General features: G+C 37.3%; 1 protein-coding gene across 3 annotated transcripts; it reads left to right on the forward strand.

Annotated features, from left to right (window-relative positions):
* The first annotated feature begins 952 nt into the window (after positions 1-952).
* Positions 953-21,202, forward strand: gpatch1 (G-patch domain containing 1). Of its 3 annotated transcripts, none has more exons than XM_062961690.1 (20): positions 953-1,084; positions 3,543-3,677; positions 4,086-4,171; positions 5,442-5,602; positions 5,887-5,984; positions 6,256-6,314; positions 6,946-7,185; positions 7,770-7,917; positions 8,177-8,256; positions 9,106-9,310; positions 9,407-9,679; positions 11,609-11,790; positions 12,064-12,191; positions 13,324-13,463; positions 15,177-15,343; positions 17,723-17,936; positions 18,018-18,137; positions 19,691-19,815; positions 20,383-20,531; positions 20,870-21,202. In XM_062961690.1, the coding sequence occupies exons 1-20, from the start codon at positions 1,006-1,008 to the stop codon at positions 20,898-20,900; spliced, it is 2,820 nt and encodes a 939-aa protein (XP_062817760.1). In that variant the 5' UTR covers positions 953-1,005; the 3' UTR covers positions 20,901-21,202. The 3 variants fall into 3 exon arrangements, with proteins under 3 accessions (XP_062817760.1, XP_062817762.1, XP_062817761.1); XM_062961692.1 differs by having other exon boundaries at positions 17,723-17,900; XM_062961691.1 differs by having other exon boundaries at positions 11,612-11,790.
* Positions 21,203-21,804: the final 602 nt, after the last annotated feature.

Consider the following 21,804-nt stretch of genomic DNA (forward strand, 5'->3'; position numbering starts at 1 on the left):
GTTCCAGAACTTTGTCAGTCTGGATTCGGAAGTCCAACAGTATCTATTATTATTACATTATTATTATTATTATTAGGGTTTCAAAAGGCCTTCGATGTTTAGTTGTTGCTGGATTGATCTAGCTGTCCATTCCATAATAGTCCCATTGTTGTTGTCTTGCCATTTTATACTGCACTTTATTGTCCAACTGTGAAATTTCCTTTTCCCATTTCGTATCACTCTGCATTTCGCCTGGGATCTATGAATTAGTCTCCTGTTTTTAACACTGTATCCTGCTTGTTGATTTTAATGATTGTTTTTATTGATGTTGATGTTTTTTACTGGGATAATTGTTTTATTGCTTTGTTACTGTTTTGTTTGTTTTATCGGGCCTGGCCCCATGTAAGCCGCCCCGAGTCCCTTCGGGGAGATGGGGCGGGGTATAAAAATAAAGTTATATTATTATTATTATTATTATTATTATTATTACATTAATTATTATTATTATTATTATTATAGATAAATTGTTATAGTCTCTTTCTGGAGAGAAAAGTGGGATATAAATAAACATACTAATTATATTAATAATGGATAAATAAAATAATAATAGATAAAATAATAGATTTAGGGGAGATCTTTACCTTTTACACTGTCAGGTAATGTTAGGATAGATGCTGTTGAGGTGGTCCAAATACTTCTCCATGGTTCCCAATGGTGGAGGTGTCATCCACAAATCTGAACTATATAATGGGCTTTTTTTGGTGCTGAATCCAATGCAAAATACTGGAAAACCTAGACTTTGGGCATGACAGTTCTGGATCCATTCATGAGCTCAATCCACCAATGGGAAGAGGAGGGGGCGGGGCCAGAGGGCGGGGCAAACAAACCCCGCCCAGTCCCTCCCGCTTAGGGTCCAGACAAGTTACTGGATATGCTGAGCTCAGGGAACCCACCAATGGGAGGAGGAGGCGGGGCTAGGAGGCGTGTCAATCAAGCCAATCAAACCCCGCCCCAGGGCTGGCCAAGATGGCGGCGTGTGGGAGCGACGAGGAGGAGGAGGCGGACCTGGTTTGCATTGGGACCCCGCTGGAGCCTTTGGAGGAAGGTGAGCAGCTTGTCCTTTCGGGAAGCGAACCTTCATTTCCCTGGGGTTGACTGAGGCAAGACTTGCAGGTCTGGATTCCCTCAAAACAGGCCTGCACAGCTGGGGCCCTCCCTCCAGGTGTCTGGGACTCCAACTCCCAGAATTCCTGGCCTTTGAACAAGCAGGCAGGGGCTTCTGGGAGTTGGAGTCCACAACATCAAAGCCAGGCAGGCAGGAAATCCTTATTGTGAGGTTTAGTCCAAACTTTGAAGGAGATATCAGGATCTTAAATAACTCTTTAAAAGTCCAGGCAAAACCTTGTAGATCAGGCCTGGGCCAACTTGGACCCTCCATGCAGGTGTTTTGAACTTCAACTCCCACAATTCCTAACACTGGCTGTATTACTAAACGAAAAAGGATATTTTGACAGCTGAAACCGACAGCCCAAGTTGGCCCAGGCTTGATTTAAATATATAATATATTGTATATACATACAATATTGATGATAATATTATAATGGAATACAATATTATACTACTAGTAATACAATATAATAATAATAATTATCTATATATATATAAAAGAGTGATGGCATCACGGCAGCGGACAAAACAACAAAAGTAAACACCCCACAACCTCGAAAATTGACAGCACAACCCCTCATCCATGCCTCTAGGTTGATACAACAAAAAGAAAAGAAAAATAAAGTCCTAATTAGAGGGAGAGGAATAATTGTTTTTATCCAATTGCTGCCAGTTAGAAGGCTAAGCTCCGCTCACTTGGTCTCCTAGCAACCCGCTCAGCCCAGGGGACCCTTTACCTTAACTACCACCAATTCCTCAATACTTATTTCCCATACCACCGTACTTCGCCACAGCAACGCGTGGCCGGGCACAGCTAGTATATTATATATTAAATGTAATATTACTAATAATATTACCATATAATAATATAGTACAATATAGTAATTTATTGCTTATATTGTGCTATGCTAATAATATATTGTATATTCATTTGATTAGTAAGCCGCTCTGAGTCCCCTTCGGGGTGAGAAGAACGGGATAAAAATGTAGTAAATAAATAAATCTAGAAACATAAATATCACTTTAAGTCAGGCATAGGCAAACTTGGGCCCTCCAGGTGTTTTGGATTTCAACTCCCACAATTCCTAACAGTAGGCTGTTAGGAATTGTGGGAGTTGAAATCCAAAACACCTGGAGGGCCCAAGTTTGCCCATGCCTGCTTTAAGTTCACCATTGTCGAAGTTGTGTTTTGTAGCATTATGAGGGTCTTCTAAGAGTCCTTGCATTCAATACAACAACATTAAAAGATGGGTAGCAAATGGCTTAATTGAAGTAGAGTGCTTAATAAAAATGGCTTAACATGGAACTATTACAGCAGTTATATCTGTAGTTCTGTACTGGATATTTTGACAGTTGAAACCGACTCCTTTCTGGTAAATATCCAGAAGAGTAAGGCCCTTTCCACACAGCCATATAACCCAGAATATCAAGGCAGAAAATCCCACAATATTTGCTTTGAACTGGGTTATCTGAGTCCACACTGGCATATATTCCAGTTCAAAGCAGATAATGTGGGATTTTATTCAGCTTGTGTGGAAGTGGCCTAAGTGAAATGTAGATTGGGATTTCATGCATTATCATTTTTTACTATAATTTTTTATCATTTATCTCACTGTCTTTCGGAAGCAGTTAAATACACGGTTGTTCTGTTGTTATACCCTGGCCCTTACCCACATCGAAATTTTCCCTGTCACGATATAGTTTGATTTCCATCCCAGATTTATCTTCCCTACCTTCTTTGTCTATTTGATGTATGTTCTATTTTGATATAGACACCCTTTTATCAGTTTGATTGTTTGCCCATTTATGTCCATATTAGACCTCTTAATGCTCTGGATGATTGCTTGTATTTCCTGCTCTTAATTATGTTCATTTTAAACTATGACCTGTTTAATTTGTTTTTAAATGTGATGCTTGTTGTTTTAACTGTTGATTTTATGATGTTATGTGATTTGTAATGGACTTGTCCCTGTGTTAGCCACTCCGAGTCCCTGTTGGGGAGATGGAGGTGGCATACAAAAATAAAGTTGTTATTATTATTATTATTATTATTATACTATCTTGACTAGTTCTCTCTTGGCTAGTAGCCCCATGTGTTTGTTTCCTTTTGCCATATCATCATGGTAACTTTATGGCTTCCTCTGGGTTGTGAGGAGCTCATTCATATGTAGAGGGAATGTCCATTGTGGGTACTGTAAGTGGGAAAGGGCTTTCTGCAGACTTCTCTACCCAAAATTATTTGTAAGAAGTAACAGGAGGTAATGCCATGCTTTGCATTATTGGATGTGATACAAACCGATTTTATGTTATTCAAATATCCTCTCATCTGCCTGCCTAACAGTAGCTTCCTTTCATTTTCAATGTTAATTTTCGTGGTCTTCAAATAATAATTGCAGGCGAACCGATCAAGAAGCCAATTCCTGTACAAGATCAAACTGTCAGAGATGAAAAGGGACGGTACAAACGTTTCCATGGAGCATTTAGTGGTGGTTTTTCTGCCGGCTATTTTAACACCGTGGGTTCTAAAGAAGGTTAGTAATTATCTGTCTCTCTATCTATTTGTGCCGATTTGTATAAAGAGAGCTAATTCACATTTTACAACCCATTTCTGATTGAATCATATAATTGGAGGGGACTTGTTCACCATTTCATAGAATCAGAGAGTTGGAAGAGATCCCCAAAGACCATCCATTCTAACCCTCTTCTGACATGCAGGAAAATCACAAAACACCCCTGACAGATGGCCACCCAGCCTCTGTTTAAAAACCTTAAAGAAAGGAGTTTCCATCATTTAATCCAACCTTCTCCTTGGTGCTGGAATTTCAAACCACAGAAATATAGAGTTGATTAAGTAATACTGTTGATGAAAAACTGAGACAGGCTGGATTCAGTAAGATTTTGATGTTGCATCTTATAAATATGAATTGCTCTATTTAAAGGATGGGCACCATCCACCTTTGTCTCATCACGCCAGAAGAGAGCGGAAAGGACAGTCCTGGGGCCAGAAGATTTTATGGATGAAGAAGTAAGTTTTTAAAACATTGCAGATTTAAATTGTCATATTTTGGGATTTTTCTTGTTCTTGTGTGGGTTGCTGTGTTTGATTTAGATACATAAATATCACCATATGTACCTATACTGTCTTAAGGATGTGTGTATTCTCCTTATTCTTTCTGGCTGCTTAATAAATATCGGCACGTTCCCAGGCTACAATAATCTAGGGATAAATGGGAGGCCTAATTTATGAATAAGCAACTGCTTGATCACTCCAACAGTGACTAAACAAGACACAGATATTTGTGTATACAGTACTTGGTTTATTTTGTTTTCTGGAAGTAGGCAGTTTTTGTTTTGTGGTTTATGGAAGCATCTTTCTCTGGTTTGTTGTGCTTTGTGTCTTGTTTAGTGACTGAGCAGCATAGAAATATATGCTATTCGATTTCTCCAGATCTCTGGCTTGTGTTTCAGAAATGTGCTTGCTAAATATACCTTAGTTTCAGTTTATCATAGTCTTTCATACTGTACGCATGATGTAATAAGAGCCATCTTTATTTTTTTAATGTATTTTGCATTTCAGTGGCATTTTTTAAATACAGTAGAGTCTCACTTATCCAACGTTCTGGATTATCCAACACATTTTTGTAGACAATGCTTTCAATAGATCATGATATTTTGGTGCTAAATTCGTAAATACAGTAATTACTACATAGCATTACCATGTATTGAACTAATTTTTCTGTCAAATTTGTTGTATAACATGATGTTTTGGTGCTTAATTTGTAAAATCATAACCTAATTTGATGTTTAATAGGCTTTTCCTTAGTCCCTCCTTATTATCCAACATATTCGCTTATCCAATGTTCTGCCGGCCCGTTTATGTTGGATAAGTGAGACTCTACTGTATATAGATCTCTCCACATTTGTGGTTTTGACTTTTGCAGATTTGATGTTTAACAGAATTTGATTAAAATGTTCTCTGTAGGAATTGCTAGTCCCTACAGAGAATATGACTCCATGGTCAACTTTGTCCATCGGACCGAAAGATTTCTAGAGAGAACTTCACTTTAGGTATCTCTAGGTCCTCCAATGCAATTCTGGAGCCAGCTTCCTTTGGAAATCCACCATAGAGTTATGCTGGAAGACCTAGAAATCTCTTTAAGCAATGTCTTTATTTGTAGTTTTCTGCTTTCACAATGGTCCTCTAATTCCAGCCAATATGGAGAATGGACTATTTCCATTTGAGAAATGGCTTCCAACCCATTTTTCTGGATTTTCCTTCTCTTCCCTCCAAAAAGGATCTTAGTGAGCATGGGATAGCACCAAAGGAAATTACAATTACAGATGAATATACTTCCAGAAGCAAGGATAGAATAAAGGAGAAAGCCAGAGAAATTGCAGGTGTTGTTGGCCCGATTCCTGGAGCTGCAGTATTGGATGAATTTATAGCACCTGGCAAGTAAGTATATATTATACTGTATGGAGGAGTAAAAGGTTACATAAGTGCGAATGAAAAATTTCACAGTATACTGCTTGTTTTTTGTTTGTTTTGTTTTATTCTCAGCATAAAACAGCCTGCGGAATTTAATGTTCCTCTTTGAGCTCCTCATGCTAATGTTCCTGATGTTAAAACATGCCTGCACTTTGGAAAGTTTGCTATATGTCATTGGATATTTATGTATATTGTGTACATTATTTTAATATGTTTATTTGTAATAATACTTTTGTACATTTCCTATTAAGAATCACCATTGGTGTTGACCTGCTGCGAAAAATGGGCTGGAAAGATGGACAAGGTGTTGGACCTCGTGTGAAGAGGAAGCCACAGAAACAAAAACCTGGTATTTTAAACATGCTGCTTTCTTGTTAAGGGGAAAATAAATAACTTGGCTAGGTTGAGAATATCACTTAAATACATCCAGTATGATTCGTTTACTCTTGTTTTGTAGTGATGTAAACAATCACATTGATATTCTTTGATACAGTAGAGTGCCTTGCAACACTTTGGTAATTCAGCAGACTACACTGAGATCCCAGCAGTATAGACAAACAATGAGCTGCCCTTTACAAAGAAAATGTAATAATATATTGTCTTTTTTCCATCATGTTTAGTTGCGGATCCTGTGAAAATATACGGCTGTGCTTTGCCCCCAGGATCTGAAGAATCAGAGGTATTATTTGTACAATATTTGGGAGGAGATAGGGTGGGATGGCTTCATTTATTTTTATATAGCGTGTAGTTATGCAAATAAAACCACGTAATTCAATTTTTATCCCTGGGTTATAAATGTCATTTCCTAATTTGTTGTATCACAAAAACCTGGACAAAGTTTATTAAACTTCAAAAAGTTTCGTGGTCTGCACAAAAGGTTAAAATGGCACATAGAAAGGTTAAAAATGGCAACCACCGAAACCAAGTTTCTGGAGTAGAACAACTACTTTTAAAGTAAGGACCGCAGCATTAAACAGGAAATAACACTTTCAGACCAGGAACAGAATTTTTTATCAAATTTTGTTACATAGTGTAATAGAGACAAACCTCTGTTATCTGCAATAATATGTCACTGGGGAGTTTTCTGCCATAATAATATTTAGAGTAGTACTGATGTATACAGAAATCTACAGAGAAGTACAGGAAGCAAGAGAGCTTCCTTTTCCAAGAAGTTACAAACAATTAGTAGACTGTGGAGCAAATAACAAGGGAATATCAGGGGTTAAATATAAAAAAAACGCCTTTAGGATGCTGCTGATTATCGTAGCAGTGTTTCTTCATTCTAAACAATGTATGTTATCTCCTTAAAGGAAGAAGAGGATGATTATCAGCCAGAAAATGTGACATTTGCTCCCAAAGATGTAATGCCTGTGAACTTGGCTCCGAAAGATAATGTCCATGGACTTGGCTATAAAGGCCTCGATCCAACCAAAGCTTTGTTTGGAATTTCAGAGGAAGATACAAACTTTTTTAGTCCTAGTTCTGAAAGTCAAACTCTGCTTGGTGATCTGCGTCATAGTAAAGGACGGAAACTTGGCATTTCGGGGCAGGTAAAACTTCACGTTGTAAACATGTCTCTTATGTTTTTTATGTTTATGTTTTTATGTTTAATTGAATTGTTTTTAATGCTAATTATGTTTAATTCTTAATATTAGTATTTGTATCGTAATGTTTTCAATGTTCTCCACTTTGAGTTTTCTTATAGAGAGAAAAAGTGGGATATAAATAATAATAATAATCCCATGAGTCACCTTCTTGCAGTATTTTCTACCAGTGCCCACATAGAACTATATAAAAAACAGCCAGATAAGATACAAGAGCAAAACCTAGCAGGCAAAGTCAGCAGAAATTCATCATTCTGTAAGATCATTACTCTTTAAAGGTCAGTGGTAATGTTCAAGATTACAGTTTATAATATGCCCCAAAATTAGATTTCTGAAAGTTGTATCTCAGCTTGATAAATAGAAGAGCTCTTCTCTCTTTCCTAATGTTGGAAATACAGCAGTCAACCTTCCAGTTTTGTTCTGGAAGTTTTAAATATATTATCTACTCACATGCTAATTGTAAACACCCTTATTGGCCTATTAAATTGATACTTGCTTGTGCTCATTCTCTGCCCTGTACTTTTTCTTAGGCTTTTGGTGTTGGTGCTTTGGAAGAGGAAGATGCTGACATTTATGCTACCGAATCTCTTTCTAAATATGACACCGTTTTGAAAGAGGAGGAGCCTGGCGACGGCTTGTATGGCTGGACGGCACCGAAGCAGTATACAAATAAGCCAGGTGTGGAAGAAGGGTGTGTTCTTTTGGGATTTTATTTAGCAAATGGGGCGTTGTGTGGTTTCCGGGCTGTTACTGTGTTCTAGCAGCATTTTCTCCTGACATTTCTCCTGCAACTCTGCTAGAACATGGTTAATACAGCCTGGAAACCACACAACACCCCAATGATTCTGTCCGTGAACACCTTTGGCAATATATATTTAGCTTTTTTATATACAATTGCAGTGTTTTCAAAACTCTTCTCAATGATATTATTTTCCAGTAATCAACAAAGAGCTGAAATACATTGGGAAAATTTTGGATGGTTTCTTAATCGCGTCTGCATCTATTGTTCCTCCAAAAGTAGGTAAACCACTCTTCTCCCTGTGTAGAATATTTCTTAGAACAGTTCCATTTTCTTAGATAATTACATGGATTGCTTAGAATTGATTAAGGAGCCATAAAACTGATTTTGGTTGCTGGTTGATGCTCTTTTGTATATTGCTATAATGTTGTTTTATTCTATCTATGTTGTTGAATTGTATTTTTATGTAATTACATTTTAACTGTTGTTTGGGCTTGGCCTCATGTAAGCTGCACAGAGTCCCTTCTGGGAGATGGAGGCGGGGTACAAAAATAAAATTATTATTATTATTATTATTATTATTATTATTATTATTATTATTAGGTAGTAGTTTAATTGTGTGTGTTTCTGCCTTCAAATCACTTATCACTTTATAGCAGCTGCATATATATAGGTTATCTCTTGATTAGTTTGCTTTGTATTACAGTATTTGTTTGTTTTCACATGTTTACCTGAATGATGCATTGTGTAGTTGTATTGTCCAGCTTTGGATTGTATTATTTCTCATTCTCCCCCCCCCCCCCCCCCCATTTCAGATTATATGCTTTTAGTAGGACCCATTGTTTTTGGTTGTTTTACTGTAAAGTGCTGGGTACATTTGATGGTGCTATATAAGTAAATGATTATTAGGATGATTATAATAATAGCAAACTCGAGAACAGTGTTGACATTCTGTGCCTCCAGTGTATCTACTTGGAGCCCTACAGGATATGAGAAACCAAGTTATCAGTGTTATTCATCCCTATGTCTTATTGAGTATTGTATAGCAACCAGTGTCTGATAAGTGCATTCAATATAGCTGATGTATAAGCCTCCCTTTGTGTTATGTTGTTTTTTTATCTTTAAAGACTTACCCTCCTCCTGATTTGCCAAGGGATTACAGACCAATCCATCACTTTCGACCCACGATAAACACCAGAAATGAAAATTCCCATTTAGTGCAAGTTTTATCAGAATCTACAGGGAAGTTCCAGAGTGATGCACTATTGCCAAGCAGACACCAAAAGACTGCTTCTCAGAGGAGGGAATTGCTGGGCGAGACCAGTCTAAAAGGTATCCAGTATATTACAATGTTAATTTCCAATGTATATGTTCCATCTGTTGCTTTTTACAGTTGCTTTTTTACACTGATTTTTTAAAATTGTGTAGGTCCAGCAACTTCTGTTCTTGAGTATTTGTCAGATAAAGACAAAGAAAGGATCCAGGAAGTGAAACAAGCAGCAGAGACTCAAGCAAAGACCCCATCTCTGCCCCAGCAATGCCTGCAAAACAGATTCCAGGCCCCGGCTTTGCATGATGCGCCACCAAAGTGGCAGCAGTTAACTTCGACGGGTTCTAATGACTTCAGACCGTTTGCAAAAGATCCGGAAAAACAAAAGAGATATGAAAATTACACAGCAAGTCTCAAACGTGATGCAAAAGGTTAATTACCAAAACACATAAAACTCTTGTTTCTTGTGATAAGATGGTTTTGACTCCTTTGATCAGAGTTGGGTAAAAAGAAGGAAATGACAAAAATTAAATAGTTGGCATTTATTATGAACTAGCTTGGGTACTCTGCCATGCCCGGGTTAGGAGTTTTGTAAGGATAAACATTAGAAATAATCATTGTTTGTTTTTGGATTTTATTAATGGTCTCAATAGAAAATGCATAAGGATGTGGATAAACTACTATGATCTTGTCATTGCCCCAAACCAAACCAGTAGTTGAAGTTGGTCATTTGAGGGTCTGTGTGCCAAGTTTGGTCCAGATCCATTATCGGTGGGAGTCACAGGGCTCTCTGAATGTGGAAGCCATCTTGAAAAATATACAAATGTAGGTAGATATAGGTAAATATCTATATATCTATATAGACGTGTGTGTGTGTGTGTGTGTGTGTGTGTGTATATATATATATATAGTATATATATATAGAGAGAGAGAGAGAGAGAGAGAGAAGGTAAATAGAAGATAGATCTTTCCAGTGTGTTATTACAGTGTTCTTTGTGGACAAATACAGTGGTACCGTGAGTTAAAAGAGTTAGCACTTTATAGTTGGCCACCCCAATGTTAAATGTTTATGTGGTATTTTATATGTTTTAATTGCTGTATGGCCTTAACTTGTATGTTTCCAGTTGTGTTGGAACCTGGTCTGGGTCCCTTGAGGAGATAGGGCGGTATATAAATAAAGTTATTATTATTAATAACAATAATTTATATCTGTTCTGTGACTGAACTCTTAACTCAAAATGTTTATATTTCAAATCAGATTTTCCTGTTGAAATGCTATTACCGTATATACTCGAATATAAGCCGACCCGAATATAAACCAAGGCATCTAATTTTACCACAAAAAACCTGGGAAATCATTGACTCAAGTATAAGCCGAGGGTGGAAATAAAAATAGATACCAAAAAATTATATTAATTGAGGCATCAGTAGGTTAAATGTTTTTGGACATTTACATAAAGCTCAAATTTAAAATAAGACTTTCCAACTCTGATTAAATCATTATTCTCATCTTCAACGTAAATGTGCTTATGTATTCTTTTAATAATAATAGAGTAAAATAATACATGTAATAATAATAATAAATACATGAAAATAATACATGTAATAATAAATAGAGTAGAATAATAAATGTAATAATAAGATCAGAGTGAAATAATAAATGTATTATTATTAATAATAAAAATAGAGTAAAATAAATATAATAGTAGCATCAATAATAGAGTACAATAATATATGTTATAATAATAGAGAAAAATAATAAATGTACCATATATTCTCGAGTATAAGGTGACCCAAATATAAGCCAACCAGGACCCTCACCAGAGTATAAGCCAAGGGGGGCTTTTTTAGTCCTAAAAAAGGGCTGAAAAACTAGGCTTATACTCGAGTATATACAGTAATCCGTTCTGGCCACCCGAAGGCCCCCCTCCCCATTTTAAAGTGTTTTCAAATAAGAAAATGCATTTTATAAATAACCAGTAATATATAAATGCATATTTACATGGAACAATTTAAAAGAAAGGATCAACTTTAAAATGGCTGTGGCAAGGAAGCACAAATCAGCACAAAGCTCTGTGCTTTCTTTATTAACTTAAACACTGAGACATTATTAAGTTGAGCTTCCATTGTACAACTATTGCAGTCTCATTTTCTTGATATGTTAAAGCCACTCACCGAGAGCTTGCTGCATGAAAATATAACGACAGGGTAATAGATTTTAAGTTTTTCATGTTTCTGTGAAGGCAGTTGTCTGCAGGTTTTCCTTTGTTTCAATGCTTTAAAAGTGTGAACAGCTTTGATTTTTTTCAAATCCCTTTTTACCACTATTTAGTTTGACGGGTTGCCTATTTCTCTTCCAGTAGAAGTCCTAGCAAGCTGTGTGGATCCTAATATGACAGAATGGGAACGCCGGAGGGAGCGAGAGGAGTTTTCTCGTGCTGCGATGCTCTACAAATCCTCCAGCTCCGTCCTGTCTTCGCGGTTTACTTCTGCAAAGCATGAAGATGATACTGACAAAGTAGAAGTTCCTCGGGATCAGGAGGTGTGAATTACAAAACTATGCTGTCCTCAGTTATTTCTTATGATTGACGTAAGAGTCAGAGGATAATGACTGTAACTCTGGCATGGGCAAACTTGGGCCCTCCTCCAGGTGTTTTGGACTCCAACTCCCACAATTCCTAACAGCCTCCCGGCTGTTAGGAATTGTGGGAGTTGAAGTCCAAAACACCTGGAGGAGGGCCCAAGTTTGCCCATGCCTGCTGCAACTGATACATATTTATTTTAGTTGCTATTAATCACTGTATGTTTATTGTAGGCTGATGTTGATGACAAAAAGGCTGCTGCAAAGATGAAGATGTTTGGCAAGCTCACAAGAGAGAAGTTCGAATGGCACCCGGACAAACTGCTGTGCAAAAGGTTTAATGTCCCCGATCCCTATTCAGAGTGAGTTGAGCGCATCAGCATTAAAGAACGGACCATGAGATATGTAACACTGAAGTTGTCATTGCTTATAGATTTATTTCAACAGCAACAAGCTTTTGAAAACGTATGGCGTTGTAATACAAATCCTTGCAAACAACACCTACAATTGCACAAAATAAACTATTATTTATTTTGGTTTTAACTTAGGTACCCACCGATGCCTGGGTTAGGTCTTTTGTAATGATAAATATTTGGAAAATAGCCATTGTTTGGTTTCGGATTTTGGATCTCTCCATTTGTGAGGTTCATAGGGCTCTCTGAATGTGGGTGAACTACAACTCCATTCCCCATGAACCCTACCAGAACTTAAAGTTTGTCATGATATATATGTGTGCAAAGATTGGTCCAGATATATCATTGGTGGGGTTCACAGTGCTCTGGATGCGGGTGAACTACAACTCCCATCATCTTGGATCAGATCCCCCTCAAACTCCACTAGCATTTAAAGCTGAGCATGATGGGTCTGTGTGCTAAGTTTGGTCCAGATTCATCATTGGTTGGGTTCAGAGTACTCTGATTATGGGTGAACTATAACTCTCATGGTCTTGGAACAATTTCTCGCAAACCTCACTAGCATTTCAAGTTGAGCATGATGAGTCTGTGTACTAAGTTTGGTCCAGATTCATCATTGGTTTGGTTCAGAGTACTCTTTGATTATGAGTGAACTATAACTCCCATAATCCTCTATCATTACCCAAAGCCCATCAATACTTAAAAGTTGGGCATGATGGGTCTGTATGCCTTTTTTGGTCCAGATCTATCCTTGGTAGGTTTCACAGTGCTCTCTAGATGTCAGAAAACTACAATTCCCATCATCCTGGATCGATTTTCCCCAAACCCACTAGTACTTAAAGTTGAGCATGATGGGTCTGTGTGCTAAGTTTGGTTCAGATCCATCATTGGTTGGGTTCAGAGTATTCTTTGATTATAGGTGAACTACAAATCCCATCATCCTGGATCAATTCCCCCCAGATCCCATTAATATCAAAGTTGGTCTGTGTTCCAAGTTTGTTCCATAATAAATAGTATTTCCCTCCTTTTTAATCCTATATTAAAAAGTTTAATGGAGAATCCCAACGTTTTTGTTTTCCAGTTCATGTATTGTCGGATTGCCCAAAGTGAAGCGTGACAAGTATTCTGTGTTCAATTTCTTGACGGTACCGGAGTCCGCATCAGTCACAATGAGTCAGGCCAAAGCAGTAGTAGGAGTGCAACAGGATAATATCCCGGATAGTAAGTGGCCTATTTACTTCTTGTTGTGGATGTATGAGTCCAACGACTTAAGTATTGATTATATGAAAATAGTAAGCTAAATTGTAATAAAGAAGAAGGGAAAATAAAATAGGCAGACCTGCATTCCAAGATGGACTGTGTTGGGTGGGGTATCTGTAGATTTATTTCTGTTTTGCATCTGGTCAATGCATTATAAAAACTCTATTATCCAATAGATTTTTTAAAAATATGAGCAAAAAAATTATATGAGCAATAATAATAATAATACCGTATATACTCGAGTATAAGCCGACCCAAATATAAGCCAAGGCACCTAATTTTACCACAAAAAAACTGGGAAAACATTGATTCCAGTATAAGCCGAGATACCAATAAAATTACATTAATTGAGGCATCAGTAGTTTAAATGTTCTTGAATCTTTACATCAAACTGTAATTTAAGATATGACTGTTCAACTCTGATTAAATCATTATTTTCATCTTCTTCAATGTAAATGTGCTTATGTATCCTTTTAATAATAATAGAGTGAAATAATAAATGTAATAATAAATAGAGTAAAATAATAAATGTATTAATAATAAAATAGAGTAAAATAAATATAAAAGTAATAACAATAATAGAGTAAAATAATAAATGTAATAATAATAATTAATAGAGTAAAATAATAAATGTAACAATACCAATAATAATAGAGAAAAATAATAAATATACCATATATACTTGAGTATAAGAGGACCTGAATATAAGCCCACCAGGACCCTCAGCTGAGTATAAGCCGAGGAAGGTTTTTTTCAGTCCTAAAAAAGGGCTGAAAAACTAGGCTTATACTCAAGTATATACAATAATAATAATAATAATAATACTTTATTTTTGTATTCCGCCACCATCTCCCCGAAGAGACTCGGGGCGGCTAACATGGGGTCAAGCCCAGAAGAAGACAAAGTGTAAACAAGTTAAAATATAAAACAAAGTATAAAACACTGTAATAATCAAAAACAGATTTAAGCAACAATGTTACAAATAAAACCATGAAACAAGATTAAAAGTTATAAAAACAATTCCAGATTCACCACCAAAGGGATAAAATGGGGGGTCAGAACAAGTGCATAATAGTTAGATTATTTGGTAAAGTGCCTGGACGAGTAATACAATATAATAATAATAATAATAATCATCATCATCATCATCATCATCATCCACTATTATAATGGTATATTTATATTACATGCAATATTACTAATAATATTACAATATAGGCCCGGGCTGTGGCGCAGGCGGGAGAGCAAGCCAGCTGCAATTAACTGCAATGAATCACTCTGACCAGGAGGTCATGAGTTCGAAGCCCGCTCGGAGCCTATGTTTGTTTGTCTTTGTTCTATGTTAAAAGGCATTGAATGTTTGCCTATATGTGTAATGTGATCCACCCTGAGTCCCCTTCGGGGTGAGAAGGGCGGAATATAAATGCTGTAAATAAATAAATAAATAAATAAATAAATAAATAGTGTTATAGTACAATATAGTAATACATAATGCTTATATTGTGCTATACGAATAATATAATATGTATGTACATATGACTTGCGAGCCACCCTGAGTCCCCTTTGGGTGAGAAGGGCATGATATAGATGTCGGTAATAAATAAATAACAATATGATCAGTATGAGCAAAGATCTCGGACATATAACCCTAAAAAATATATTTGTCTCTTTAAGAGCCAAAGAAGCCCTCAAGATGGGATGTGTCCGATAAAGAAAAGAAGAAGAAAGATGCTATTGGTGAGTTCATCAGTTTAGCCAGGTCAAAAGTTGATGTCCAGGAGGAGCAGCCGCCAATTGAAAAAATGGACCAAAAAAAGATCAAGGAACCTGTTGCCAATGAGGTATAAATTTATCCATGTCTTCAATGTGCATTCTTTAATATACTTGATTTTTTCTACTTTATCTCCTGGGAATAGAATATTGAGGATGGAACTGATGGATCTCCTTACCTTGTTGCAATTGTGGCCTGTTGGGTTGCTGTGAGTTTTCCGGGCTGTATGGCCCTGTTCCAAAAGCATTTTCTCCTGACATTTTGCCCACACGTATAGCAGGCATCCTCAGAGGTTGTGAGGTCTGTTGGAAACTACCCAAGTGGGGTTGATATATCTGTGGAATATCCAGGGTGGAAAAAAAGAACTCTTGTCTGTTTGAGGCACATGTGAATGGTGCAATTGGGTAGATTGATTAGCATTGAATAGTCTTGCAGCTTCAAAGCCTGGCTACTTACTGTTCGGGGGAATCCTTTGTTGGGAGGTGTTAGCTGGCCCTGATTGTGTCATGCCTGGAATTCCCCACTTATTGTTTCCTGTCTGGAATTCCCCTGTTGTTTGAGTATTGCTCTTTACTAACTGTCCTGATTTTAGAGCCTTTTAATACTGGGAGCCAGATTTTGTTCATTTTCATAGTAAATAATAATAATATCAACAACTTTATTTTTTTTATCCCGCCTCCATCTCCCCACAAGGTGGCTAACACAGGGCCAAGCCCGAAAACAAATAAAACGAAGTAAAAACATATAGAAACAGCATCTTCAACTAAATAAAAACACATTAAAATCAGATAATGCAATACATTAACAATACAATAACAGTAAGAACAATTGAAAACATGGAATAATGACATAAAAAGACCACCTTTTAGGAGCATGGAGTTAAATGGGAGGGCGGTCTAAATGAATGTGCAGATATATATATATATCTATATATAAAAAAGAGTGATGGCATCAGGGCAGCGGACAAAACAACAAAACTACAGGCCCCCCAACCTCGAAATTTGACAACACAACCCATCATTCACGGCTCTAGGTTGATACAACAAAAAGAAAAGAAAAAATAAAGTCCTAATTACAGGGAGAGGAATAATAGTTTTTATCCAATTGCTGCCAGTTTGAAGGCTAAGCTCCGCCCACTTGGTCTCCTAGCAACCTACTCAGCCCAGGGGACAGGCACAGTTAGGCCTCACTTAGGCCTTTTTCACAGATTATCAGATTTGAACTGGATTATATGGCAGTGTAGACTCAAGGCCCTTCCACACAGCTATATAACCCATTTAGAATCTTATATTATCTGCTTTGAACTGGATTATCTTGACTCCACACTGCCATATAATCCACTTCAGTGTGCATACTAAACATAAAGACAACCATACAACAGACATTCAATACCACCACTAACTCAACAATTTCTCACCAACACCACCAGAAAATGCCACAGCAACGCGTGGCTGGGCACAGCTAGTATATATGTATGTATATATATATATATATATATATATAGAGAGAGAGAGAGAGAGAGAGAGAGAGAGAGAGAGAGAGAGAGATTCTTTCTTTCTGTTGAAATTGTCCATGTACTTCATGTAGATTTCAATGGCTTCTCTGTGTATTCTGACATGGTGGCTGTTAAGAGTGGTCTAGCATTTCTGTGTTCTCAAATAATATGCTGTGTCCAGATTGGTTCATCAAGTTCTCTGCTATGGCCGACTTTTCTTGTTGGATTAGTCTGCAGTGCTTTTCATGTTCCTCTGGCCATCTGTCAGGGGTGCTTTGGTTGTGTTTTCCTGCATGGCAGAATAAAGGGGGTTGAGCTGTATGGCCTTTAGAGATCCCTTCCTACTCTAGGAGGAACTCTCTCTCCGGGGAGAATAGGCAGGCCCCTACCCTCCTAACTTTTCGGAAGAGCCTGAAAACTTGGCTCTTCCAACAGGCCTTTGGCGAATGATTTTCGCCCTCATGGTTAGGGATTGTCCTGTTGTTTACAGCATCTCTGCAGCACTTTATTCCACTCCTTCAGTCGGACATAGTTTCTGTGTTTACGCCTTCCTAAGCACCTTATCTGGATAACAGTTCCGAGTATCTACCTCTCCCGCAGTTTACATTCTACTCTATATGCACTTTCTCTGTCCCAGTTCATTTTTAGGAGCCTACCCAGTTTTTATCCAACTATGTTTTACTGTAAATGTGAGTTTAATATGCTGTATTGATTTATATTGCTGTGTTTTTTATACTGTCTTTATTCACCTGGCCCAGGCCCCATGTAAGCCGCCCCGAGTCCCTTCGGGGAGATGGAGGCAGGGTATAAAAATAAAGTTGTTGTTGTTGTTGTTATTATTATACACGCTACAGCCCGTTGAGTTTCTTGTTGTTGTTTGTAGTTAATACTTTGCAGACTATGTTTTTCCAATGTATATAAAACTTTAAAAAACCCTTTTACTCTTGTTTTAAGTTAAGTGAAGTTATGACCAGGAACGAAGAAGTAGCAGAAGAAGAAGAAACAAGGCCGTCCATGGATCTGTTTAAAGCCATCTTTGCCAGCTCCTCCTCAGATGAAAAATCATCTTCAGAAGAAGAAGAAGAGAGTGATGGCGAAGCGCAAGAAGCAGAGGCAGAACCAGTTTCTGAAAGTACGAAGCGTTCTTCTCCTTTGCCTGATGTTCAAGGTAGTTATGGGTTTGTTGACACTTTGTTTTGGCCCACATTGATGAACCATCTGCAAACACTTCCTTCTTATCACCCATTAGGTGCTAAAGCAAACAGAGTTGCCACACCAGAACCTCCTGTTGTTGTAAATTCGCCCTTGAAGGAAACTATTGATCAAGGAGAAGAATTTGGACCAAAATTGCCTCCTGTTGTACTTTCTGGTAAATACATTTCAGCATAATATGCACATTCTGTGGAGCACTGTGTATATTTTTTGTATTTATGTATTTATTTAAGTGTGTATTTTTATAGGGAATGTGTGCAGGGAATTTAATAGTTCTGCGGAGGTAAATGCAAAAGAATTTGTATAAAGACTATCGCAGATTTTCTAGTTAAGGGATTCGGAAATGTAAATAACAATCACCAGGCATCCTTTTGAGTAGCTGTGAGTTTACTATTATTATTATGCATCACTGTAAGTTTTCTGGGCTGTGTGGATACATTCCAGAAGCATTCTCTCCTGTTATTTTGCCCACATTAGCTCAGCACTAAGATGACTGTATGACATGAATCTAATGTTAATATGAATTATGTTTAATACTGGGTTGCTGTGAGTTTTCCGGACAGTATGGCCATGTTCCAGAAGCATTCGCTTCTGACGTTTCACCCACATCTGTGGCAGGCATCCTCAAAGGTTGTAAGATCTGTTGGAAACTAGGCAAGTGGGGTTTATATATCTGTGCGATGTTCAGCGTGGGAGAAAGAACTTTTGTTTGTTTGAGGCAAGTGTGAATGTTGCATTTGGCCACCTTGATTAGCATTGAATGGCCTTTCAGCTTCAAAGCCTGGCTGCTTCCTGCTGGGGGGGGGGGATCCTTTGTTGGGCGGTGTTAGCTGGCCCTGATTGTTTCATGCCTGGAATTCCCCACCTGCCTAGTTTCCAACAGACCTCACAACCTCTGAGAATGCCTGCCATAGATGTAGATGGAACAATATAATTTACAATAATAAGTAATGATTAATATATTGTATATACATGTAATATTGATAATAATATTATATTATTTTTATTTATTAGCAACATTTATATTCCGCCATTCTCACCCCAGAGGGGACTGAGGGCGGTTTACAAGTTATATATACATACAATATATTATAATATTAGTATAGCACAATATAAGCATTATATAGTATTATATTGTACTATACGACTATATTGCAATATTATTAGTAATATTACATGTAATATAAATATACAATTATAATAGTGTATTATAATTATTATTACATTGTATTACATCATAATATGTATATACAATATATTATAATATTAGGATAGTATAATATGAGTATTATATATTATATTGTTAAATTGATACAGGATAATATAATGCAATATAATACTATAATAATAATACAGTATAATAATATTGATTATATATTATTTATTACATGTAATATTACTGGTAATATTACAGTATAGTGGTGTGGTGCAATATGCTGGTATGTAGTGCTAGTGTTGTGCTGTGCTAGTGGTATAATACACTGTATGTAAATATTATTTGTAAACCTCTCTGAGTCCCCTTTCGGGGTGAGAAGGGCGGGATATAAATGTAGCAAATAAATAAATAACATCAGGAGATAATGCTTCTGGAACATGGCCATACAGCCCGGAAAACTCCCAGTGATTTCATTCATGAAACCTTCGAAAACGCGTCCTTTGAGTAGCTTTTGATCTATTTTTGATCCGTTTTCTTTCCTCTAATATTTTTAGGCACTCATTTGAAGTTTGAGGAAATACAGCTTGCAAGTTCCCCCGAAACTACTAAGAGAGAGAAGCCTAAGAAGAGCAGAGAAAAACACAAGTCCAAAAGAGAACACAAAGCCAAGAAAGAAAAGGTGATTTCTTGTAAATAAATGGGATATAAAATCATTCATCCCCTTCCAGGTATATATACTAAAGGATGTAGGTGATATTGCAGGATGTAGAGCAGGCATGGGCCAACTTGGGCCCTCCAGGTGTTTTGGACTCCAACTCCCACAATTCCTAACAGCCTAGCGGCTGTTAGGAAATGTGGGAGTTGGAGTCCAAAACACCTGGAGGGCCCAAGTTGGCCCATGCCTGCTATAGGCTCTCTTAAGTCAATATATTATAAAAACATATACAGTTTGTTTATATTATCATTCCTGTATTATTTCTTCTATCAACAACAATACTATAAAAGCATGGCTACAAGTAAAACCCACTGAACATGATATAGGACTGTCTTTTATTGAGACAATCTTAATATTGTTTATTTTCTCAACCCTTTTATCTAGGAAATAATCCTTATTCCTTTTTATTCATAGTGTAAAAGGGCAACTCTGCTGCTTTCTTTGAAGGTCTCTTCCTATTCTGCCAGGTTTCTCTTTGCAAGAATCAAAGAGACACATAAATATCAGAACCAAACTTCATTTTTTTTGCAGAAAAAGAAACACAAGAAGTCCAAACACAAGAGCAAGAGCAAAAGCAAGAAGCCCGAACGAAACGGCGGCTCTCGCGATGCCGATAGCAGCAGCGACAGCAGCTGTGATGGCGAGACTGCAGATATATCACCTAAAGAACTTGTAAAAAGGTAATAAATTGATAATAATAAAGTTATTATTATTGAGTTGCTGTGAGTTTTCTGGGCTGTATGGCTATGTTCCAGAAGCATTCTCTCCTGACGTTTCATCCGCATTTATGGCAGGCATCCTCAGAGGTTGTGAGATCTGTTTCCAACAGACCACACAAACTTTGAGGATGTATGCCATAGTTGTGGGTGAAATGTCAGGAGAGAATGCTTCTGGAACATGGCCATACAGCCCGAAAGACTCACCACAATGCAGTTATTCTGGCAATGAAAGCCTTCAACAATACATTAATTTCACTTGTTTATCCATTCATTTTTCTCTCCGTTTCTTGTTCGTTTAGGCTAAAAAGTCTTCCACTCGTAAAGCGGTAGCGTGGATTCTCGGACATTGTTTATCTTTGGATTGGAAAACATCTCCTCTATGACGGCAGATCAGCAGTATAAAGCATATGTGAATGTCTTGTATATAATGTATTTATGTTGGATTTGATAAGCCTAAAATAATATATGTTGATTTTGGTGTGTTGTAGTTAAAAAGCAGATTGTAAATGTAGAATGCTGGAGAAGAGTCTTCAACTTGAAATATTATAATGTTGAAATCGATCATGGAAATTTCTGCATTTTAATAAAAATCAGCATGAGGACATTTTAATAAAGTGATTTTACCAATCTTTCCCCTGATGCTTTAAAGAAATTTCTCCAAGAGCCTTAAATGTGGACATGAGATGTCACAATATTTGGGTTGGTGTGAGTTTTCCAGGCTGTATGGTCATGTTCCAGAAGCATTCCCTCCTGACGTTTTGCCCACATCTATGGCAGGCAAAACCCTCAGAGCTTGTGAGGTCTGTTGGAAACTAGGCAAGTGGGGTTTATATATCTGTGGAATGTCCAGGATGGGAGAAAGAACTCTTGTCTGTTTGAGGCACGTGTGAATGGTGCAATTGGCAACCTTGATTAGCATTGAATAGCCTTGCGGCTCCAAAGCCTGGCTTCTTCCTGCCTGGGGGATCATATAGCTGTTGAATGATGTCCAGGGTGGGAGAAAGAACTCTTGTCTGTTGGAAACACAGCCAGCGTTGCTGATTTTCCTAAATAAATTTCCCAGCATGAGTTTGTTTATTTTTCCTTACAATTGTATTCCGGGAATGTGGAGCATCACCAGTGAAATGTTTCCTTGCTTACGTTCTACCATCTGGCACATTGTTCCTGCTGGTTCCTTATGGACATGGCTAATCGTTGTTTTTTCAAACAGAAACTCCCACCCTTCTCTGTGAAG

This window comes from Anolis carolinensis, unplaced genomic scaffold (assembly GCF_035594765.1).
Source record: "Anolis carolinensis isolate JA03-04 unplaced genomic scaffold, rAnoCar3.1.pri scaffold_9, whole genome shotgun sequence".
Lineage (NCBI taxonomy): Eukaryota > Metazoa > Chordata > Lepidosauria > Squamata > Dactyloidae > Anolis > Anolis carolinensis.